This window comes from Zalophus californianus, chromosome 12 (assembly GCF_009762305.2).
Source record: "Zalophus californianus isolate mZalCal1 chromosome 12, mZalCal1.pri.v2, whole genome shotgun sequence".
NCBI classification, from domain to species: Eukaryota; Metazoa; Chordata; class Mammalia; order Carnivora; family Otariidae; genus Zalophus; species Zalophus californianus.
The window spans coordinates 20,399,566-20,421,878 of NC_045606.1; the positions used below are offsets into that span (position 1 = coordinate 20,399,566).

General features: G+C 37.3%; 1 protein-coding gene across 2 annotated transcripts in view; it reads left to right on the plus strand.

Moving 5' to 3' along the window:
• RELN (reelin) overlaps window positions 1–22,313 on the plus strand; it is a 492,672-nt gene that overhangs the window by 314,575 nt on the left and 155,784 nt on the right. For both annotated transcript variants that reach the window (XM_027573967.2, XM_027573968.2), the window contains exons 12-17: window positions 2,922–3,073; window positions 11,048–11,160; window positions 12,506–12,714; window positions 13,589–13,717; window positions 14,681–14,790; window positions 18,562–18,628. In XM_027573967.2, the coding sequence (XP_027429768.2) occupies window positions 2,922–3,073; window positions 11,048–11,160; window positions 12,506–12,714; window positions 13,589–13,717; window positions 14,681–14,790; window positions 18,562–18,628 (780 nt within the window). The remainder of the gene's footprint in view (window positions 1–2,921; window positions 3,074–11,047; window positions 11,161–12,505; window positions 12,715–13,588; window positions 13,718–14,680; window positions 14,791–18,561; window positions 18,629–22,313) is intronic.

A 22,313-nucleotide genomic window follows, 5' to 3' on the forward strand; every position in this document is an offset into this window, starting at 1 on the left:
CTAATGAAGGAAATCTTTTTTAATTTCAGCTTTCCTGAGGCATCATTGACATATAAAATTGTGAGAAAGTTAAAGTACATCATGGTGATACGATATATGTATTCATTGTGAAAGAACTCCATCTAGTTAATTAACACATCCTTCGCCTAACATATTTATCTTCTTTGTGTGAAGAGGTTTAATTTCTACTCTCTTGTATCTTCCTTAAAAGTATCAAAGTATGAGCTGATTAAAACGTAAGTAATTGTATTCTCAAAGCATTCCAAAATAGTTGATAGAGAGGACCATCAGCTTTCCAGCTAAGAAACTGTTTTAAATTATCTTTACTTACAAAAAAATTCCTCTTTTTTTGGGACACAAGAATAGAAAGTCATATCTTAAAGATCTAAATTAAACATCATTGTGACCTTGCTACGTCTAAGGAACAAAGTTGCCTTAAGGCATTTTATTGATTATTAAACTTTTTTTTTCTGTGTTCCGAATTCAACCCACTCTATTACAAATAATAGATGCCATTGTATTTATAATAAATAATATAGGGGCTCTTTTTTTAGTTAGTCATCAAAGCATAAGTATAAATTGCTATGCTGTAGAGGTGTCTCCTCTGTAGGCAGACATTCCTTCAAATGCAATTCACATACGACTACATTTACCTGGGGAAAATATAATTTAGACCGTAGAGAAGTAACACTCCTTTTCAGGAAAATTGCCATGCTATCGAAAATACTACTAAAACTATAAAGCTCTTTGGGGCGCCTGGGTGGCTCAGTCGTTAAGCGCCTGCCTTTGGCTCAGGTCATGATCTCAGAGTCCTGGGATCGAGCCCCACATCGGGCTCCCTGCTCTGCGGGAAGCCTGCTTCTCCCTCTCCCACTCCTCCTGCTTGTGTTCCCTCTCTCGCTGTGTCTCTCTTGGTCAAATAAATAAAATCTTTAATAAAAATAAAAAAAATAAAACTATAAAGCTCTTCAAATATCACTTCTGGCCTCAAAGATTTGGTTATTTATAATCTCACTTCATGTAATTGATTGTCAGGGACCATGTCATTTGTATAACTAGAGAAGACCCACAACTTTGTGCCCTTACAGATCTGGACTCTGAAGTCCAGGGAGTGAAAGGCTCTCTCTGCTATCCCTCAAGGATACTTTGTCTCCAACTAAGCTTGAGCCAGTATTTATACAAATTCATGAAAGAATGAGTTTATGCTGCAACAGGCTTCTACTGAATTTTTATAAAGGCAAGATAATTTATTCAAATCACTGACACACAAAATGATTTTTTAGATCTCTGCTTTTTCTTCAAAGCAGACTAAACTTTCCATTTCATTTGATTATAAATATTTGGGTTTCTAAAGAAAATAACTTCACTTTTGTTATCTTCCAACAGTTAAAAGTGGGAGAAATAAAGACTAATATAGAGTAAAATTGAATATATTGGACTTTAAAATAAAGATTGAAAAGAAACATAGAGGGACACCTGAGTGGCTCAGTCAGTTAAGCGTCCAACTCTCGGTTTCAGCTCAGGTCATGATCTCAGGGTTGTGAGACCGAGCTCTGCATCAGGCTCCATTCTCAATGAGGAGTCTGCTTGAGATTCTCTCCCTCTCCCTCTACCCCTCCTGCTTGTGCTCTCTCACTCTCTCTCTCTCTCTCTCTCAAATAAATAAATAAATCTTAAAAAAAAAGAAATATACAGTCTGAACATATCTCACACAGCTCTGTCTGTGGTGGATGTCTTGAAAATAATGCATTTAGATTCATCTAGAAGAGTTACTCATTCACAACTAATAATGAGGAAAAGACTACTAATCTCATTTTTCACTTGAATAGAAGGTTCTTTTAGTCCATGACAATTCCATCTTTCTCAATTCAATTTTTCACTTTAAAAATACTCTAAAGCCTAAAAGGAGTCATCATATGCATCATTTATAACCTTAACTTGCTTTGTGGATCAGTAGGCTGAGTGGTTTAATTGGGATAAATGGAGCGAGTAAAAGACCAATGAACCAGTGTGAGATTTTCTTGTATGAGTCAAGAGAGGTTCCTTGTTAATTTACAGTGGTCCAGCACTATTAAGAGCTGCTTCAAAAGGTTATTTTTTAGTTTCTTGAATGATTAATATAATCTGTTAAAATATAAAAAAAATAAGCATTTCCTAAACATCTTGGTCCCAAATCTATTATAAACTGAAATGGTCCAACATAATCTCCCTGGCACAGTACACTCTTTAGAAGCATAACTACGAAAATAACAGCAAACTGAGATACAGAAGATCTCAGTTTTAGAGCTAAACAGGCAGTTGGCCTTAGGCAAGCCACTTAACCTCTGTGTGTCCCAGTTTCCTCCATCTGTGGGCAAGCGAGTTGTGTGAATAGCAATGTCCAGATTAGATACAACCAGAAATAAATACTAAGGAGAAATAGGAGTTTTAAAATATTAGATATTTTTGTTCTCCTCTTTATATCTGAATATATATTTTTTGACATGATCCAGGTTAAATCTCATCTTTTTTTGAAAACTAGGCTCTTGCTACTCTTATGACTTTACATTCTATAACTTTTTTAATATGCAAAATACCATACAATTGTTTATGATCTTATGATACTGTCTTTTATGGTTCCCTGTTTCCTTAGTTCAAATTTGACCCCCCCAATCTTGACTGTAAGTACTTTGAAAATGAAGACTATCATGTGGTAGACATACCATACATAGTATTGATTAAATTTGTCCTTCTACAGAAAAATCATAATTGCGAATGGAATGTGTTTAAAAGTTTGTTCATTATGAAAATCTGTTGTCCCACATCTTTATTTCAGAATTATTGATTACTAAGTAAATGTTCTTCATTAAAAATAAAATGTTATACTCTATAAAGCTTTGACTTAATATTCCAACTGTTCATGATTCTCATTTTTTTTTAAGGTGGGACATCTTGGGAGCTGTCATTGGTACAGAATGCGGAACAGTAGAATCAGGTTTATCAATGGTCTTCCTCAAAGATGGAGAGAGGAAATTATGCACCCCATATATGGATACTACCGGTTATGGGAACCTGAGATTTTACTTCGTTATGGGTAGGTACATTTTGAACAAATTTTCTTGACCTAAGGCAGAACCTAGGCCAGCCCCTGTCCCTGGGGAAGTAAGATTGCTAGTTGGCCAACAACATAAAATGAAATTCACAAAATATGAGTTATACTAGATGAACAAAAGCTCCCACCTGCTTCAGACCAGCCCTACTGGAACCATCCTATAAGAGAACTAGTCCTGGCATGCCTTGATAGGCCTGAAGGTAAAATGCCATATACCTTCATCACACCTCTCCTTCAGTGGTCATAGCTGAAAAGACAATGGGAGAGAAGGTGAGGACAAAATAACTCCTTTGTCCAAAGTCCCTGGCTTCCCCCCAGAGCAGTCATCCAGGTAAGTCATTTGTTTTCGTGGACATATCATCATTGCATCAGTGTTTCTTTGTGGGATGCTAAGAAAGAGGTTTATAATACTTTAATAACACTGTCTACTTTTTAATATGTAGCAAACACACAAAGAAAGTGTTCATAAGGTGTATTTTTCTCCAGATTATTGTAGAGCAAATAAGTAGGTAAACATTTAGAAAAAAAACCCAAGGAAGAATGGGGGGGTTGAAATCAGGGACCTCTCAAATTTATCATGTTAGTTACGTATTCTTCCACTGAATGTCATTCCAGAAATGTGAGTAGGTGTCACATGCCTTTTTTTGTTGAGTGACTGGGAAAGCACAGGCAACACCTGGAAGTGAAACAGGAAATAAACATTTACCACCTTTGAACTTACTTGCAAAGGTGTCAGCTCATCAGGACAAACAGGGCCCCTGAGTCTGGGCTTCAGCACTGGCTGTTTATTTCCCTCACATTCCTTACTTCCTACAGGTCAGAGTGGCATGGTAAACTTCAGATTATGTCATACTCCAAAACGTTGTCTGCTTGATGCTACCTCATTTTCAATGATGATCTGTTTGATAACAGGGAAGTTATACATATAAATTATAATAATGTAATCTTCCTACATTAAGGATCTCCCCACCTTGACAGAAATGGTCTGTATACTTAGAGACCCAGAGTTCATTTCCTTTACATAATTAGAATTCAAACTGGCTCTCATTTTATTAAGAAAGCTTCCTGGGAAACCTTAACCCTCCCCTCAAAAAGTTGTCATAAACATTCAGCTTGTCAATGCTTCTAATGTTAAGCATTTTCCGTTTTTACCATTTTTTACATAATATATTTGAATTCTTGATTTTTTTCAAGGTGAATCATACTAAATCAACCCCATTCAGTGCCTTTGTAAGACACTGTCATATCTATATAAGTGTCTTTATAGAAGGAATTTAGTCATCTTTAATCTTTCTGAAACAAAGATTATTAATGAATCAATTAAAATAATATCGACTGTGAGGAAAAAACTCATTTGAATGAGCCAACAGAACATTGTCCCAAATAAAAGCATCTCCATTTAATTTTAAAAATTAATTAATTCCAATTGACTGTAGAGCACTGAACTAGGTTATGTGGCGAATACAATGGGGGGTAATAATGGTACCTAAATCTCAATGATTGAATTTATGCAAATCCCCTAAAACAGTGCCTAGTGCCAATAGGTACAACTCAATATATCTTTTTTTATATATATATAAATTTTTTAGAATTCCTGCCCACAAGTAACTGCATCTAAAAGTCAGTCAGAGAAAGACAAATGCCCTATGATTTCACTCATATGTGGAATTTAAAATGCAAACAAGCAAAGGAAAAACAGAGAGACAAACCAAGAAACAGACTCTTAACTGTAGAGAACAAAGTGATAAAGTGATGGTCACCGGGGGGAAGAAGGTGGGGGATGGGTGAATGAAGAGTACACCTGTCCTGATGAGCACTGAGTAATGTACAAAGCTGTTGAATCACTGTATTGTACACCTGAAACTAATATAACACTGTATGTTAACTGCACTGGAATTTAAATAAAAATTTTTAGGAAGAGAGAGAATGTAATGGGCTGTAATGAAATGAAGATGGTATGGAAGTGCCAAGGACACTCTGGGTCACTGCAGTGCTGAAATCAGGGCAACACTCTGTGAGGGAGATGACATTTGAACTGTTCCTTGAAGGATGGCCTTAATTTAAATCTAAAGGGATTTATAAGCTGAAACTAATATAACACTGTGTTCATTACACTTGAATAAAAATTTTAAAAACAAAAAAAATTATAACTTACCTCTAAGGAATAGAGGCAGGAGGAAGATGATAGTTCTCTCAAAGAAGAGGGAACTAAGGGACATTTTATTTTATACAAAAATCGGAACATAAATTGTATTGTAAAAACCTATCCCTACACTTCTGCCAGTATACAAGTGGGATAGTTAATTTTGAATATCATATTGAAACAGAGAGAATTATCAATATTAAAAACAACTTTTTAAGGGTTTGAAGGGAGTAGTGAATGCCAAGCTAAGCGAGCATTTTGAGAAAAAGCACAAGTATAAATTCACATGACATGTTTGGGGCAGGTGATTTTCCCACTACAACTGAGTAGAAAGAAGATGGAGCAAAAAAAGGGAACTGGAACCAGAATGGTGATCTTCTTTAATATCGACTAAGGAGTTCAGGTTCTTTCTTAGGCAGCATGGAGCCACCAAATGATTCCTGTCAGTTCTGTGATGTATTCTCATCTGTGTTTTAGATAACTCTGGCATGAATGTGAAGGAAAGACTGAAACCCTCAGAAATTAGAGGACAGGAGACCAGTGAGGGTAGGGTTGCCAGAGTTAGAGGAAAAAAACCAAAGCAGCTTTTTAAATTTTTTTAAAATGCGGGGCGCCTGGGTGGCACAGTCGGTTAAGCATCAGGCTCTTGGTTTTGGCTCAGGTCGTGATCTCAGGGTCGTGAGATCGAGCCCCGTGTCAGCCTCCACACTCAGCACAGAGTCCGCTTGAAATTCTCTCTCTCTCTCCCCCTCTGCCCCTCCCACTCGTGCACTCTCTCTCTCTAAAATAAATAGTCTTTAAAAATTTTTTTAATTGAAACGTAACTGACATACAATAATATCCTTTTAGTTTCAGGTGTACATCATAGTGATTAGTTTCAAACATTATAAAATGATCCCTGCGATGAATCTAGTTACCATCTGTCACCACATAGTTATTCCAGTATTATTGACCACATTCCCTATGCTGTACTTTTCATCCCTGTGACTTACTTATTTTATAACTGGAAGTTTGTACTCTTAATCCCCTTTACCTGTTTAAATCTGAATTTCAGATAAACAAATAATGTTTTCATATAAATATTGTTTGTGCAATATATTTCATCTGGCAACCTGAAGTTAGGAAGCTATTGCACTAGTCCAAGCAACCAAGGAATATGGCAGTGACAGTGATAATCATACGAAGAAGGGGATAGAGAATAAACAACAGAAGAGAAGGAACCAGCGGAGGTTCACACCCAAAAGACTCTGGAGATTGTGAGACCAATATTGGAAAGGACAGAGATTTCTTTCATGGATTTCTTCCTTGGATTTCTTGGATTTCTTCCTATTTCCCGAAATAGGAAATGTCCAAAAATAAATAAATAAAAAGTAGATATGAAGTAGAAGATTTTGGCATTAGGTATGTTGAGGTTGAGGCTTCTGGAAAGCCATACGAAGGTAGAAATTTTTCTCAGGGTGTGAACCAGATTTGAAAATCATACAGCACACAAGTGACAATTGGAGCCACTGGAGTTGCTGTGTTCTCCCAAACAGAAGGCAGAGTAAACAAAGGACAGGAAAAATTCTTAGGGGGAGCCCTCATCTAGGTAAAGGTGGAAGGCATAGAGGTGGACAAAGGATACTGAGAAAGGACATAAAGACATGTGGGAGGAAGGTGTTGTTCTACACTGAAGGAGGAAGGGAAGGGGTAGGGATTAGCCCACAGAGAAGCCAACCAGGATAGGGGCTGAGAGCCCCCCAGGGACTTCTGAGCGAGTATTCCCCATGGTGTGGTACATGGGAAGCCAGAGCACATAGAGTTCAAAGAATAAAAGACATGTGTCCCTGAAGAAGGACCACTTCTTCAAGAAGTTCATCAGTAACAGAAGAAAAGAAATGAGGTCTGGATCTTGAGGAGAAAGCAGGATCTAGCAAAGGTGGTTTTTAGGATAGGAGAGGATGTAATTGGACAGGACAGTAGGAAAATATAGGGTAGGGTAAGACTGGACCTGTAGAAAGACTTCAAAACTTTGGTAGCTGGTGGAGAAAAAGGCAACATGGGAAGAGATCTAAGATATGGTAGACAGCTTATACTGACCCCTTTGGAAAATCACTATTTGATTGTTTATCTGAACAAGATCACACTGCCTTCCTTTCTGGCCCTGCCTGTTTGTTCTTCCTGGTTTCATCCCTTGGTTCAGATCAATCTGCTGTGACTATTTCTGGAAAATTTGCTCAACTTTCAAATTTAGGTTCAGGTCTGTTTCCTTCATTCATGTAGTCGTTCAACACAAATTCGTTGAGGACCAGTATCCAACACTGTTCTTAGAGCCAGAATGCAGTGAACAGGACATAAATAACCTGACATACATCATTCATTCCTTTATTATTCCTTCAACATATTCACTGAACATCTCCCATACACCCAGCTTTTTTTTTCTATTTTTTGATGTAGTGTTCCATGATTCATTGTTTGCATATAACACCCGGTGCTCCATGCAGAACGTGCCCTCTTTAATACCCATCACCAGGCTGACCCATCTCCCCACCCCCCTCCCCTCTAGAACCCTCAGTTTGTTTCTCAGAGTCCATAGTCTCATGGTTCATCTACCCCTCTGATTTCCCCCCCTTCATTTTTCCCTTCCTACTATCTTCTTTTTTTTTTTTTAACATATACTGTATTATTTGTTTCAGAGGTACAGGTCTGTGATTCATCAGTCTTACACAATCCACAGCACTCACCATAGCACATACCCTCCCCAGTGTCTATCACCCAGCCACCCCATCCTTCCCACACCCCCACCACTCCAGCACCCTCAGTTTGTTTCCTGAGATTAAGAATTCCTCATACCAGTGAGATCATATGATACATGTCTTTCTCTGATTGACTTATTTCGCTCAGCATAACACCCTCCAGTTCCATCCACATCATTGCAAATGGCAAGATTTTGGGGTTTTTTTTGATGGCTGCATAATATTCCAGTGTGTGTGTGTGTGTGTGTGTGTGTGTGTGTGTGTGTGTGTGTGTGTGTGTACACATACACCACATCTTCTTTATCCATTCATCTGCTGATGGACATCTTGGGTCTTTCCATAGTTTAGCTATTGTGGACATTGCTGCTATAAACATTGGGGTCACCTACCCCTTCGGATCACTACATTTGTATCTTTGGGGTAAATACCCAGTAGTGCAATTGCTGGATCGTAGGGCAGCTCTATTTTCAACTTTTTGAGGAACCTCCATACTGTTTTCCAGAGTGGCTGCACCAGCTTGCATTCCCACCAACAGTGTAGGAGGGTTCCCCTTTCTCCTCATCCCTGCCAAAATCTGTCGTTTCCTAACTTGTTAATTTTAGCCATTCTGACTTGTGTGAGGTGGTATCTCATAAACACCCAGCTTTTAGCCCACACTTATATCTCTCTTCTCTGAATTTTGTCTGTAATTATGGCAGCACAACACAGTTTATTGCTAATTATCATTCTTTTGTGAGTATTAATCTTGTTTTCTTGGCTAAATTACAAATTTTTTAAGGTCAGATTTTCCCTTCACGCCCAATGTCCTATACATAGTAAATAATAAAACCACTCTCCTAATATAAATAAGTATCTTAAAAACTACTTAAATCAGGACTTAAACTATTTGAAAACTGACTGTCCATCCGGTTTTTATTGAGGTCTTCTGTAATTGCTGTACAAAATGCCCCTTGAGTCATACCTTCCCACAGTACATCAAAGCGAATGAAACTGAAGAAGAATCCATATCTTTCTGTACCAGCTGCTGTCACTGAAACTTCACAGAGCTGATAAATTGCCCCCAGAGGGATCTTTTAGATAAAGTCTGTCATCATTTTAAAGTTGTGTCTCCTTTTGGACTTTCTTCTTCTGTCATTCTGGGCGGGAGGAGCGCTCACGTGTGTCTCCGTTCCCTCTGAAAGGCAGGTGAAGTTCACAAACTATTCTTAAGAGAGCAGAGATTTACAGGGAATAAATCAATGAAATTAGAGAGGACTGAGGTTCAGTTCCTATGTCTCTGGGTATGTTGCTTTAAATCCATACTGCCCGTGACCTTTCACCTTTCCTGTGTTCTTTTGGGTAAGTCTTTAATATGTCCTCAACAAAGAAGTTACAGTTTTTAGATAGGGGTTTAGTTTTCATGCAGATCTTTTTCCCCCAAAGACAGTCATTTAGAATGACTTTACTAGCTGTATTTACCACAATGTAGCAGTGTGTAACAAAATGCTAAAAAAACTCATATCAGATATCAAAATCGTAAGGCCCTTAAACAATAAACATCTGTTAGGATGAGGGTGACATTATCACCACATCTGGCCTCTCTCTTCTCAGTTCAGATTAGTTAACTCAATAAATATTTATAATATGCCAAGTTACATATTTCTAACAGATGTAACATGCTATAGTTCTATGCTTCATGGATACCAGCATCCAAGTTACTTCTATTATTATGATCTTTCTTATGTTGATTAAGTTCTAGCTTTCTTACTTAAAACAGTACATATCAGTAATTTTTTCCCAAGATCAGACCCCAGTATCAAACACTCCTCCCCCGCTTCCTTCCTCCCTCCCTCCCTCCCTCCCTCCCTCCCTCCCTCCTTCCTTCTTTTCCTCCTTCCTCCCTTCCTTCCGATAGTGAATCTCAACCATTATTTGTTGATTTTATTAGATTAATTCTCAGAGGGTAACCTTGTTCTAGAGTTTTGAGGTTAACCTACTGTCACCATAGAGTATTAGCAACAGAAATTGCCTATAGATAAAAATTAACATTAATGGTGGTTAATTTAAGAACTGGAGGGAATCTTTTGAAAGATAGTAATAAAATTAAGAGTTAATGTTACAAATTTGGTACCATAAGGATAGAATATTTGCCAGGAAATCCATGTACATTCCTACATTCCTGCTATGATGACTGGGGCTGTTGTGAATGATAGTAGTGGGTAGGGAGAGGCTTCTGGGTAGACATGCAATCCTTTAAAACCCAGATTCTGCAGACAGTTCATAGAAGCCAGCAATAGTAAGAATTACTGGCTGAATGCAGTAGTGAAAAGAATAGAGGGTCAAGGGCTGAAAGACATACCATTGACTCACGGCTTTTCCACCGGTTAGTTGAATGGTCTTCAGTTTCAGGTCCCTGCCCTGTTACTCAGTTTCGTCATCAGGATGGTCTTAATTACCTCTCGGTTCTAATGTTCAATCATTTCATTTGACTGTAAAGTAGAGAGATGGGGAATGAACTACTCTGTGTACTTTCCAATAACCAAATGAGGTACCAAAAATAAAAATGAAAAATGTAAAATGAACTGCAATTAAGATGCAAATACCTAGTATGTGCTAAAATATTAAGGATACTATGTGCAACTGTTTAAGTAATATCACTTCAGAAATAGCTAATGGAGTGAGTCACCACATTTTTTAAAAACCATCATCAGTCAGTTCTGAATTTTGGCCATTAAGACCTCAAATATAAGGAAGTGACAGTTTCTTAAAAAGCAGAGCACATCTTTTTTAATGTGCGTTAAAATTTGGACATGCAGCCGCGGCTCATTGCAGACTATCATTTGAGCAATCTCATGGAGCACACAGTTACTTTGGCCTTCCCAAATATCAAGTTATTGATCTTTAGCATGAGATAGTTCTATCTGAACTATCTTTATAAATTATTTCCTTGGGTCTGGTTATTTTTGTTTAGGGTCATTCTAATTAATATAATATTATTATAATTATAATTCTTATAATTTTTTTATTCTGAAAGTTAACACTACACATGTTTATGGATGCAATTTGGTACCAAGAACTTACAATTTTTGTTTTATACAGGAGGGGTTTGTGACCCTGGAGATTCGCATGAAAATGATATCACCCTGTACGCAAAGATTGAAGGAAGAAAAGAGCACATTACACTGGATACTCTTTCTTATTCCTCCTATAAGGTATTGATGCCAGTCCATGTGCCAAATGGCCCCATCCCAGATCTCCGTAGATAGGCCAAGGTCAAAACCATGAAGACCCTGCTAGATGCAGAGAACACTCTCTTTTAGAAGCCCAGGAAGTTGTTAGATTTCTTTAAAAGTGACATGGACAGTTTAATATTCTCTTTTCTTTTCCTGACACAAATGAAAAAGGCAGTTTTTATCAGGAAAAATGAATTACAGCCCATTAGAGATGGTAAGATGGAGCCCAGTACTCTGACAATTATTCTTGTTCCCTATAAAGCCCTAAAAGTGGCTCTAATTATGGAGCCTCACAGACTTGTTATCAGGCATAATGACTATTTATCAAGCATTTTAGGATTTCCTAGTTAGAAGACATTGTAGAAGTATAGATTATTGCTACTTTTTTTTTTTTTTTTTTGCTAATTGTAGCCACTGAAATTGACTTTTTTCCTTTGCCCTTTGGATTTAGTGCATGTACTGGCTCTGGTTATTTGCAAACATCTTCCTTTAAAATTATGTGTGATGCTTGTCATTAGGAGTAGAATTATTTTTTTCTAGTAGTAGATTTCTTTGTGCTGAGACTACACTCACACAATCATTATTAGTTATGCTCTTCTCCACATTGATGGCACCCTCAGAACTGTAAAGAGCTTGAACACAGCCAGCACCTAGCATTTCGGAAAGAAGTGGAGGAGATAAACATTGAGGCTAGAATAGGGGATGGCCAGAGAAAGTATCCAGCACGCCCATCTGCTAGCGTTACTCGAGTTAGACCATTTGGGATTTCATAATGGACTAGTTTTCCACCTGGGACTAGCTAGGGTTACATCTGCTCTGGTCGGCTGCATGCCTCAGACCAAGTCAATTATGTAAGTTATTATGTATTAACTCGTTGATGCTGGCTGTTACTGCTTAGCATCCTATTTTCAGAATACTAGTTTGGCAACCATTAGTACCATACAAATTCACTTTTTTAAAAGAGGACCGATGATAAAGTATAACTGTGAAGCTGCCTTTGTCTTGTGCCAAGGTATATAAAATGGATACATACGCTCTGATAACTTTTAAAGAACTTACACTAATTAATCTTCAGGTAGAGAGGGCCTGATCAGTCAAACACAGAGAGTTCCAGGTGCCTGCAAAGGAGGAATCCTGAGTGACTCAAACGAATACCCGTGAAGACTGCATCAACTACGTGAAATAACAGTGGAACACACAGGACCTCGCCCGGTGCTCATAAATGGCAATTATACGTATAGTAACTGCAAGATTGAATCTAGGAGAATTCACAGAGTCTCACATAGAGGGAGGATGGGTGATTTTGGTTTCCTTTGTTTTGAAGGTTCCATCTTTAGTTTCTGTCATCATCTATCCTGAGCTTCAGACGCCTGCTACCAGATTTTGTCTCAGGCAAAGGAACCATCAAGGTCAAAACAGGAACGTCTGGGCTGTCGATTTTTTCCATGTCTTACCTGTTCTCCCTTCTACGATGTCTCACATGATACAGTTTTCCATTAATCTGGGCTGTGGAACACATCAACCTGGTAACAGGTAGGAAGTCCTATTTTGTGAGTGTGTGAACTCACACACTAATTAGAAATGAAAACGTGGGAGCACCTGGCTGGCTCAGTTCGTGGAGCACGCAACTCTTGTGAGTTCGAGCCCCATGTTGAGCGTAGAGATTACTTAAAAAAATAACATCTTAAAAAAAAAAATGAACACGTGGACTTGGCTATTAAATCAGAGCAACTTCTCAGTAGGTTTCCAGCTGAATTTCTAATGAAACATCCTTTAAAAAATACACACTTTCCCCCCAAAGAGGAGCTCTTCAATTAATATGCAGATTATGATTGGATAATTTTAAGTAGAAATGAGTTCATTCTATAAGCTTGGTTTTAGGTAGCAGAAGTGTTTGCACACGCTGTGGCAGCCATCCATGCAGACAGATTGCCGAGAGAGAAGAAAAACAAATAACTGAGAAAAAAAGCTTGACCTCATGTTGGTTAGTGACCCCCTAATAATAGGCACGGAAATCAATTAGCACTTCAAGAGCTATGACTTCTCGGTTTCACTTCGCACAAGTGTTGCTGGTCCTTTCTAAGAATTTTGTGAGTCTCACATTCACGGGATGAGGTGGCAGTGTGAGACATGGTAATTGCCTTGCCATCTATCAGATTGAAGCATGCCAACGCCCGTTCCCATTTGTTGGCTTTAAAAAGATAGTCTGTTTCTCTCGCGGTAATTTAACCGTTTGCCCTTTGAAGGCTGGTCAGAGCGCAGTGAAGGGGGAAACGGTCATTTTGGAAACAGCATCCTAAAATTCGTTACCCTAGCTCTGCAAATGTTTAAGATACTTAGCGAGGAGTGAGTCTCTTCATTTTCTAATCTTTGCGCTTTTTTGTTGTGCTTGTCCTGGTGTTACCAGCGTCAGCTTGGAGTTTTCCACCAACCATGGGCGCTCCTGGTCCCTCCTCCACACTGAGTGTTTGCCTGAGATCTGTGCTGGACCCCACCTCCCCCACAGCACAATCTACTCCTCCGAAAACTACAGTGGGTGAGTACATTCTCTCTGAAAGATCGGGAGATTTGAATCCATGTTATGACTCAAAATCCAGGAGTAAGCCTAAGACTCTACTTTTTCATAATAGGTAAGGAAGCTTTCGGGAGATATAGGAAGGATCCCATTTAAAAAAAAAAAAAGACAAAAAGACAATAACTTCAGTAAATCTGATACAAGATCAGGATGTGTAGGGTCACTCATTCTCTATGTACTTGGCTTTTATATTTTAGATACCTAAATTTAAATTTTGTATAGTTGATTGCATGGTTATTGCCAAAAGGCTTCTTGCCAAAATACTTAGGGAACGATACAGCATAGAGAGGTGGAAGAAAGTGAAGCTGTGGGTTCAAATCCTAGTTGTGCCATCTACTTGAGTAATGATATTTACTCTCTAACTTTCCCCTTCTTTCCATGTCAATTAAGGACAATGGTATACCCCTTTTAGGGCTCTTTAGAGAATTAAAGATGATTGTGCTAAATACCTTCCACCTTACAGAATAAGCAGCGGATAAACTGGTAAAAATATCTCCAAGCATGGCAAAATTAAGTTAGGAATTATTTTCTTTCTTAGCCTCTCTTGAAATGTGCATAGGACTAGGGGAGAGCAAAAAATAGAAAGTAATCAATGCCAATCAGCCCCCATGTCGGCGCCGATGCATATCATAGAATAATATCATAGGTCTGAGTATTGCTGTAAAAATTCCTAAAAAGAATGTCTAAAAACAAAATAAATATCACTTGCTATTAAGAACAAACACAGTACTCTAGTGTGATATGGCTGTTTTTAGAAGTTCTTTGTCGGAAAACTATAAACAAACTCCACAGGTGAATTTAAAGAGTTTATTGCCAAACTTTAGTGCTGTCTCAAGCATTTAGAAACTAGAACGTCAAAGGCAAGTAAAAGAGGTTCAAAAGATGAGAATGTGGTGAAGCTGTTTTGTGCTAAATTTCTTGCAGGTGGAACCGAATAACGATTCCCCTTCCTAATGCAGCACTAACCAGGGACACCAGAATTCGCTGGAGACAAACGGGACCAATCCTTGGAAACATGTGGGCAATTGATAATGGTTAGTTTATGCCTGTCATAATCACATGCCATTGATGCAGAGTCTTCCTGTGCTTTTGTTCGTTGGCACAGACTTAGTCACATTTCTAAGTCATGGTCTTGCGATTCATTAAACGCCCTTTCTTCCCTTTCTCCTTTGCATTCCGTTAGAAGCCCAGGGATGCACAATCAGAAAAAAAAAGGCAGCGGTGTCAGCAATATTAGATGCCAGAATGTTTCAACATACATAATGTAAAAATGCGTAAAGCCCTGAAACTCAAATTCACAGCTGATGACAGAGGATATCCTAACATTTTCTTTGAATGTTTTACACAAAATTAACATAAATACTTAACCATACTGCATGTATTAAAATAAGACCCATTCTTCTCTTAGTAACTACTGCAACATCTGGAACGCTTATCTTTTAGATGCAGACACCACACATAAAGGAACATCATCTCTAAAATGAAACTTCTGAAGCAAAACTTCTACTTCCTTCTCAGAAAACAGTATAAGAGGAAAATTTAGATATACATAAAATATCCTATATTATCTTTAATTTTTAAGTGAGTTGTTGATCATTTTTGCATGACTTTAAAGCCAGTATCACTTGTAACAAGTGTACAGGAGAGAAGATATTTTAAGTTATTAGGGTGCATGACTATAAATTTCTTATATTTGTTATTAATAGCCCACTCTAGTTTTTTAATACTTCTTATTACAGGCAGATTCATAGATTTCCTATTTTCAGAGTATATCAATTTGACTGAAGAGTTACGAGGAATTAGAAAGGGAGGGAAGGGGGGACAAATGTGAATACTTAAGCCAATTTAGCATAGCCACCGACTTTGGTCAATTTTATGATGTAGGAAAAGCCTACATCATTGTTTCATGCTGACCTCCCATGTTTTAATAATGTTTCTGCTATTTTTAAAAAAGATTTTATTTATTTATTGGAGAGAGAGAGAGAGAGCATGAGCAAGGAGTAGGGGGAGGAGCAGAGCAGGAGAGAGAGGGACAAGCAGACTCCGAGCTGAGTGTGGAGCCTGATGGGGAGCTCAATCCCACAACCCCAAGATCATGATACCAGCCGAAATCAAGAGTCAGACACCCAACCAACTGAGCCAGCCACCCAGGCACCCCAATCTTTTTGCTCTTTTTGAATAATCAAAAAATTGCTACACATTTAATGGAATACATTCTTGAAACTCAGGAATAACTTCAGGCAAGATAATTTACTGATAAGCGAATGTAAATTCTTTAAGCAGTCTGTGTTCAGAGAAGACCCGTTAAGAGGCCCAGACTTCAAAGACCACATACGTCAACATAGTACATTTAACATAGTACATAGTACATTTGCAAAACCATCTAAAGATTAATTTGGTAAAATGGACTTCCTCCATTGGTAGAACATTTTGCATAGCATTTGAGTTACAACACCTGTTAATTAGCTCTAGGGAATAAGTATGTGCCTCTGGATAGTAGGATATGAGTGACTTTTCCCCTACTGTCATACTTTTTAGGGGTCCTATAATGAACTTATATTACTTTGATAATAATAAAAGAACTCAAAAAACCAATAATAAAGCGCATGAGGAAATTAAGAGTGCTATGAAGCACATGTAAGCCTATGAAAAGAATATCTAAATTTCCTAAAGAAGGCTACTACATGATCCCAAGTCAGAAAGTGTCCCACCATCATGTTTTGAGTAGAATGAGAAAAGGTAAGAATATTTGGAATGAGCAGTGCAGGTCAAATGCAAAACTTGGGGCAGAATTTCCTCAATTCTGTTGTCATCCTACATGTGAGGTTTTCACAAAAACAAGACCTGCTTTCTGGCTTCTTCATAAGGCAAAAAAAGGACACACACTTAGTCCTTCCCAAGAGAAATATGTGCCAACTTGGCCAAGAACACTTCTGAAATCTCTCCCACTTCTCTATGGAATTCCAAATCATGTCAAGGAAAACAGAGAGAAAAAGGTCAATATCCTACTTCTGTTAGGTATGTTTTTCCTGCTACTGTGTACAGGAAGTATTTTTGGAATTATCCTGAAGTTCTTAGCAAAATGGAAAATCCTAGAGCAAAGTATGTTTGTTATCACTTTTTAGTTTTTTTTACTTGATTAAATTAATAAGAGTGATAAAAACAAATCTATCCTTTCCACACTCTTAGGAAAAAGGGCCTATAAACTTACTCATGCTGTGAATCCCAATGACCCTATCATTAGTGGGGAGGGATGACAAGATGCTTAATTGCAATATTTTCATTGACTTGGAAAATCTTGTTTTATTGTTGAAATTTTTTTTTTACAATGGAAGCTTTTTGAACTATGACATTAGGTAGCTTCTAGGGAAGCCCTCCAGAGTGATCCCGCAAAATGCAATGAACCATTTACAGAACTTAGAATAAATCTCACTGCAGCCATAAAATAAAGTGTGCTGGGAAAACAATCCATAAGCTTTACCAGGCTAAAGAAGACTGCATGAAGCCTTTTCCTGATTTCTCAGCACTGGTGCTGTCCAGTAGAGGCCAACAAGGCAGATGGAGCAAGAAGGATTCTTGACCCCAGTATCATGGTGATCATAACCATATGGTGCCAGGCAGCCTGCTAAGCATGAACATTTCATTTACTCTTTCCTCCAAGGATTATTATCCCACTTTAAAGAATAGGAGCACTGGATAAATCACTTATCCAGAGTTTTCCAGATGAAGTGGGAATTTGAATCCAGGGTTATTTGACACCTAAAACCCATAACTTTAACCGCTCAGCCTGCTATCTGATCTCTTCCTTAACCGTCAGCTTCCTTCAGCAAGAGTTGTTCCTGGCTGCTTTGCATCACACTTGAATTAATTGGCTCCAGAGAACAAGTGTTTGTAGGAGCATTATCCACAGGGAAATTTATTTTAAAATGAAATCATTTGACATCATTATGAGACAGGAAAAAAATAATGGAATGCAAATTTGTGCCTAAAATTGAATATGTGAGGTCTTAGCAACCATTGCATCTCTAATTCCTCATTGGTTTTGTCCCATTTTTCACACTTTTTGGTGTGTTATTCATTGTACTGGTCGGTTATCAAGAGGCTTAATATCTGTAAATGTATTTGAGTCTGATTATCTCAGAACCTACCATTCAACCACCAGGAACCCTTTTCTTGGCATTCCAAAGATTAGAATTGAGGTTTTTAATATTATCAGTCAGGCTCACCATTTAGGAAAAGATCTGCATTTCAGAGAAGACTTGATGCACAACAGATTTTTAACTCCCCATTTCAGGAAGGATGGGTTAATATTTAGAAAGATATGTAACAATCATCTGCAATGTGTTATAGATTTTTCCCAGATAAGAATGGAAGTTACAGTTTTTAAGTTAAGTCTCCATTTCTTGATATATCAAATTGATCCTTTGTAAATTCTTTATTTCTACCTAAAAAAAATTAAACTTTATAGAAAGTTCAAGTCAGAAGCACAATATTCTGCCTGAAATCATTTTAGCTGAAGAGACTCCATTAAGGAACCCAAATCGTATGTTCCTACCTGTTTTTGCTATGGAACATTAAAATCTTGAAAGAATTAAGTTAAAACATTTCCAGCAGATTTGTGCTAAGCACTTACCTTGTCACACAGCACTCTGTGTTACCCTGGCTTCCTGCGTACAACATGCACAGAATAGGCTAGATTTTATGGGTATTGCTTCACAAAATTGATTCACATGCTGATGTTGTTCTTAGTTTTTCCAGTTGGTTTTGCCATTTTTTTTACATGCTGTCTTTTGCCCTGCCTGCAGTTTATATTGGTCCATCGTGCCTCAAGTTCTGTTCTGGCCGAGGACAGTGTACTCGACATGGTTGCAAGTAAGCATTTTTTAAAATAATAATTATACTTCTTTTTTTATATGTATTTTATATATTGAGGCCACAAGTCATTTTAACTTGTTTTAATTTCCTTTTTAGGCTTTTGAGATCTTTTCAAGACCAAAGTAGGATTCTCCAAAGGGAATTTAAGTATAATAGACTATTAAGTGTCTTTTGTAGGTGGAAGTTGATGAATAAATAACTTTTCTATGAAGCTAGATTGTGAACAAATTTAGCATACCTCGTGTAAATTTGTGAACAAATTTGAATTCTTCATAGCTTGATGACTGCCTTTTCTTTGGTTACATTCTTTAATATGCTATTTTTCCATAAACTTGTTCTAGTGTTCTTGAGCCATGTTTTAATTCCTAGCATGCTTTGTAAATGAATTATGCAAATCGATACTGACCCAAGGCTAAAGGAAACTAGAATGAGCCAAATTTAGCAGATTTGATAAGAAAATTCATCTTTAATACAATTTTGCAGTCTTGCTTACTTTCTTTTGTTTCTTTTTTTTATTATGTTAATCACCATACATTACATCATTAGTTTTTTATAGTCTTGCTTACTTTCAAAAATCATTTGGGTCTTCAAAATGATATATAAAGTATTTTACATAATAATGATGTTAAATATGAAGTTTGAAATTCTATATAAATGGTTAACATCTAGTCACCACCGAAGCACTGTGTTATGTTTATAACAAGAATGGATATTCATATGTACTATGTCATTCCCACATTAATATTTAATTATAAAGTATCCTGGAAATTCCTGAAACTACAATCTTTGTTATACAGATAAGTTTTCAACAACTGATCATCTAGTCCGTCTCTTCTTGTCCACCAAACAAAAAGAGTAATAATTAATTAATGGAGACTCATAAAAGAGATTTCTCCCTGATCATTTGGAAATTATATGTATGAGACAAGACACTTGTCAGCACTGACATTAGAGTGTCATGTTAACTTTTTAACTATATTGCAATGAATTTAATTAACAAAGAAATCTCTCTGCACAATAGAAATGTTTTAGAAAGTATGAAAGAATTCAAACGTTCGCTTTTCAATAAAACTACCAGCTACCACCCCAAAACACTGACTCGTTAGATCTGTGAAGCATTATCTGGTGTTTTCCTCAAGTTGTTCTCGTCATCTGTCATCCCTAACCAGGCCATCCTCTCTTTTAGTGCATTTCAAATAAAATTAACATGAGAACGCCAGACATCTGTGTAATTCCTGAAGTTGTCCTGAAAAGTTTTGAAAACAAATTATCTAAAAGGACAGCTGCCTTTATTAATGAAAATAGAAAGTGCTATTTCTACAAGACCCCTCTGTAATTAGAATAGTTACACTTCATACTTTGTTTTTTGTGTACAGTCTCCCTGTTAGCATTCAGTGCGTTTATTAAGACAGCCATCCGTGTTACTCATGATAGATGCAAACAGAAATCTGAATGGCAGTTTTATGCCTTTGGGCCTTGTTCTTTTTTGACACTGTACATTGTCTTGAATAATCATAGCCTTTTCCTCCTTCTCAGGTTTTGCAGAATATTTTCACCAGTTGGAACTTGAGTTTTTTTTTTTTTCCCGATTTCTGACAATGTTTTTGTAATATTCATCGGTTTTGTTCATTTGTGGCTGTGCTAAATATTTGGCTACTACATCCTTTTCCAGCAATATGTGACTTGTCAAGTATGAGCAAAGTGGCATAGTAAAGAAATTTATATTCAGTACTATTTATTTCTTTTGAATGGATCCTCCAATTTGGGGGCCTTGCAGCTTTGTTTCTCTTCCCACTTTGCTCCCCTCATCACTACTGTTACTTGCTACCAGGATTCTGCTTCTCCTGCTGTCTTAACACTTTCTTGCCTGTGTATAATCCCCAGCCTGGGTTTTTAAACGGACAGCTCTTTATCCTAATAAGCCCATCCCTATTAGAGGTACTAGTGAGAAGGACAGAAAGCATTAGAAACCTTCCTACATGGGTGTCATCCACATAGCTTAACACTGGGGCCTTTTATCCTGACATACAAGGTGACCGTAATGCCACATTTAAGGTTGGGGAGATGAACCAATAGGGGATATTTTTGGAGTCAGGAGAGCCTCATGCCATTCCTGGAATCTCCCAACTGGGTTACCCTACTGTTCCGCTGCAAAACAAAGGCTGCAAATGTATTTTTAAATATATGAATGGAATCTTGATCAGCATTTTTTCCCAATTATATAACTTCATTAAAAGTGTACTTCGAAAACCATTAAATGGGAACTGACTCCAGTGTGAGTCATCTCTAAATGATCCTTAATGTCTCCCAATCACTGGTCCTAAAAGATACATTTAAGAGACACAAAAATGCATTTGCCCTGAAATGCATGCCTTGTTGGGGAACACTGATTCCAGTTTGTGGCCATGGAAAACCACATTCAGTTTTCTAATGTCAGAATGTGTCCTCCTTAGCTGAGTTTTTATCCTTTTTGGAAACTACTTGGCTATTCACTAAGTCGGTGAGATAACGTGTGAAAGAAGTATACTGTTTGAGGCTTATTTACATGCTCCATAAATACTGGTTTTCTTTCCCACTCCCATCCCTACTGCTGAACAACCTTCAGACTTCACGCTGCAGCAGTTCTCGGCATTTTAGGGTCCAACTTCCTTGATAATATGATAATGACTATAACTCTTCTCCCCCATAATATCCAATACACATACAATTTGACATTTGTTCATCCACTCCATGGACCCTCTCTGTGAGGCCAGCATAGGTCCCAGTTTCAGCACTAGTGCTAAAGAAGTATTTTTCAGAACTATGTCATAATATCACTTCATTGGTACTTCATGGCTTTCTAAAATGCTTGTTTCAGATTTTAGGAGGTTTTGAATGCTTAGATGAGAACCCCTCACCCCACCCTAAAAAGACACAATTTAATTTTGTAATAGATAGTGAAAAAGAAATAGTGCGGTTAAAAAAAAAAAAAAAGAAAGAAAGAAAGAAAAAAAATTTAAAACTAATTCCTGATGAGTAAATGCCTTAAAATATAAGAAGTTTCTGATGTTCACCTATGGAGTTATCTTCAGTGAGTTTTCTAATAAATACAGCAGGAGGGAAGTTGTTGTGTGGGGTTTGTTCTGTTTTGTTTTTCTTTTTCTTGAAGCAACTACTAATTTGGGATTCCACTGTGAGCAGCACAGTTCGGCTAAGGACAAGGTGTTCACATTCCCTTTATAGTGTCAATCTAAGTTTGAAATAAAGATAGATTTATTTTCCAGTCTTTTCCAAATATTTCAAATAATTTCTATCACAAACATAATGTGTATTTTTACATTTGTTCTTAGAGGAAATTTATTCCAGATGTCTCTGAAAGTATTTTATTGATGTTTCTTTTACAAATTTAATGAACATAATTGAGAATAAAAGTATATACATGGTAATACACCTTTTACAAAGATTTTAAGTTGGAAATGTGCGCAATGTTAGATGCAGATAAATTGCTGACATTGGTTAAAGATGAGTGCTGAATTATTGTTTTAATCACAAGTTTTTTATAGCAGGACTGTGCAAAGACTATATTTTCCTGGAATATTTGTAGTCAATCACCCTTATCAAGTCTTCAGATTCATTGTTTTCCAAAGACTAATGCGCCTCGCTTACCATTCAGTCAAATCCTGGCCCCTGGACTTCCTCCTCC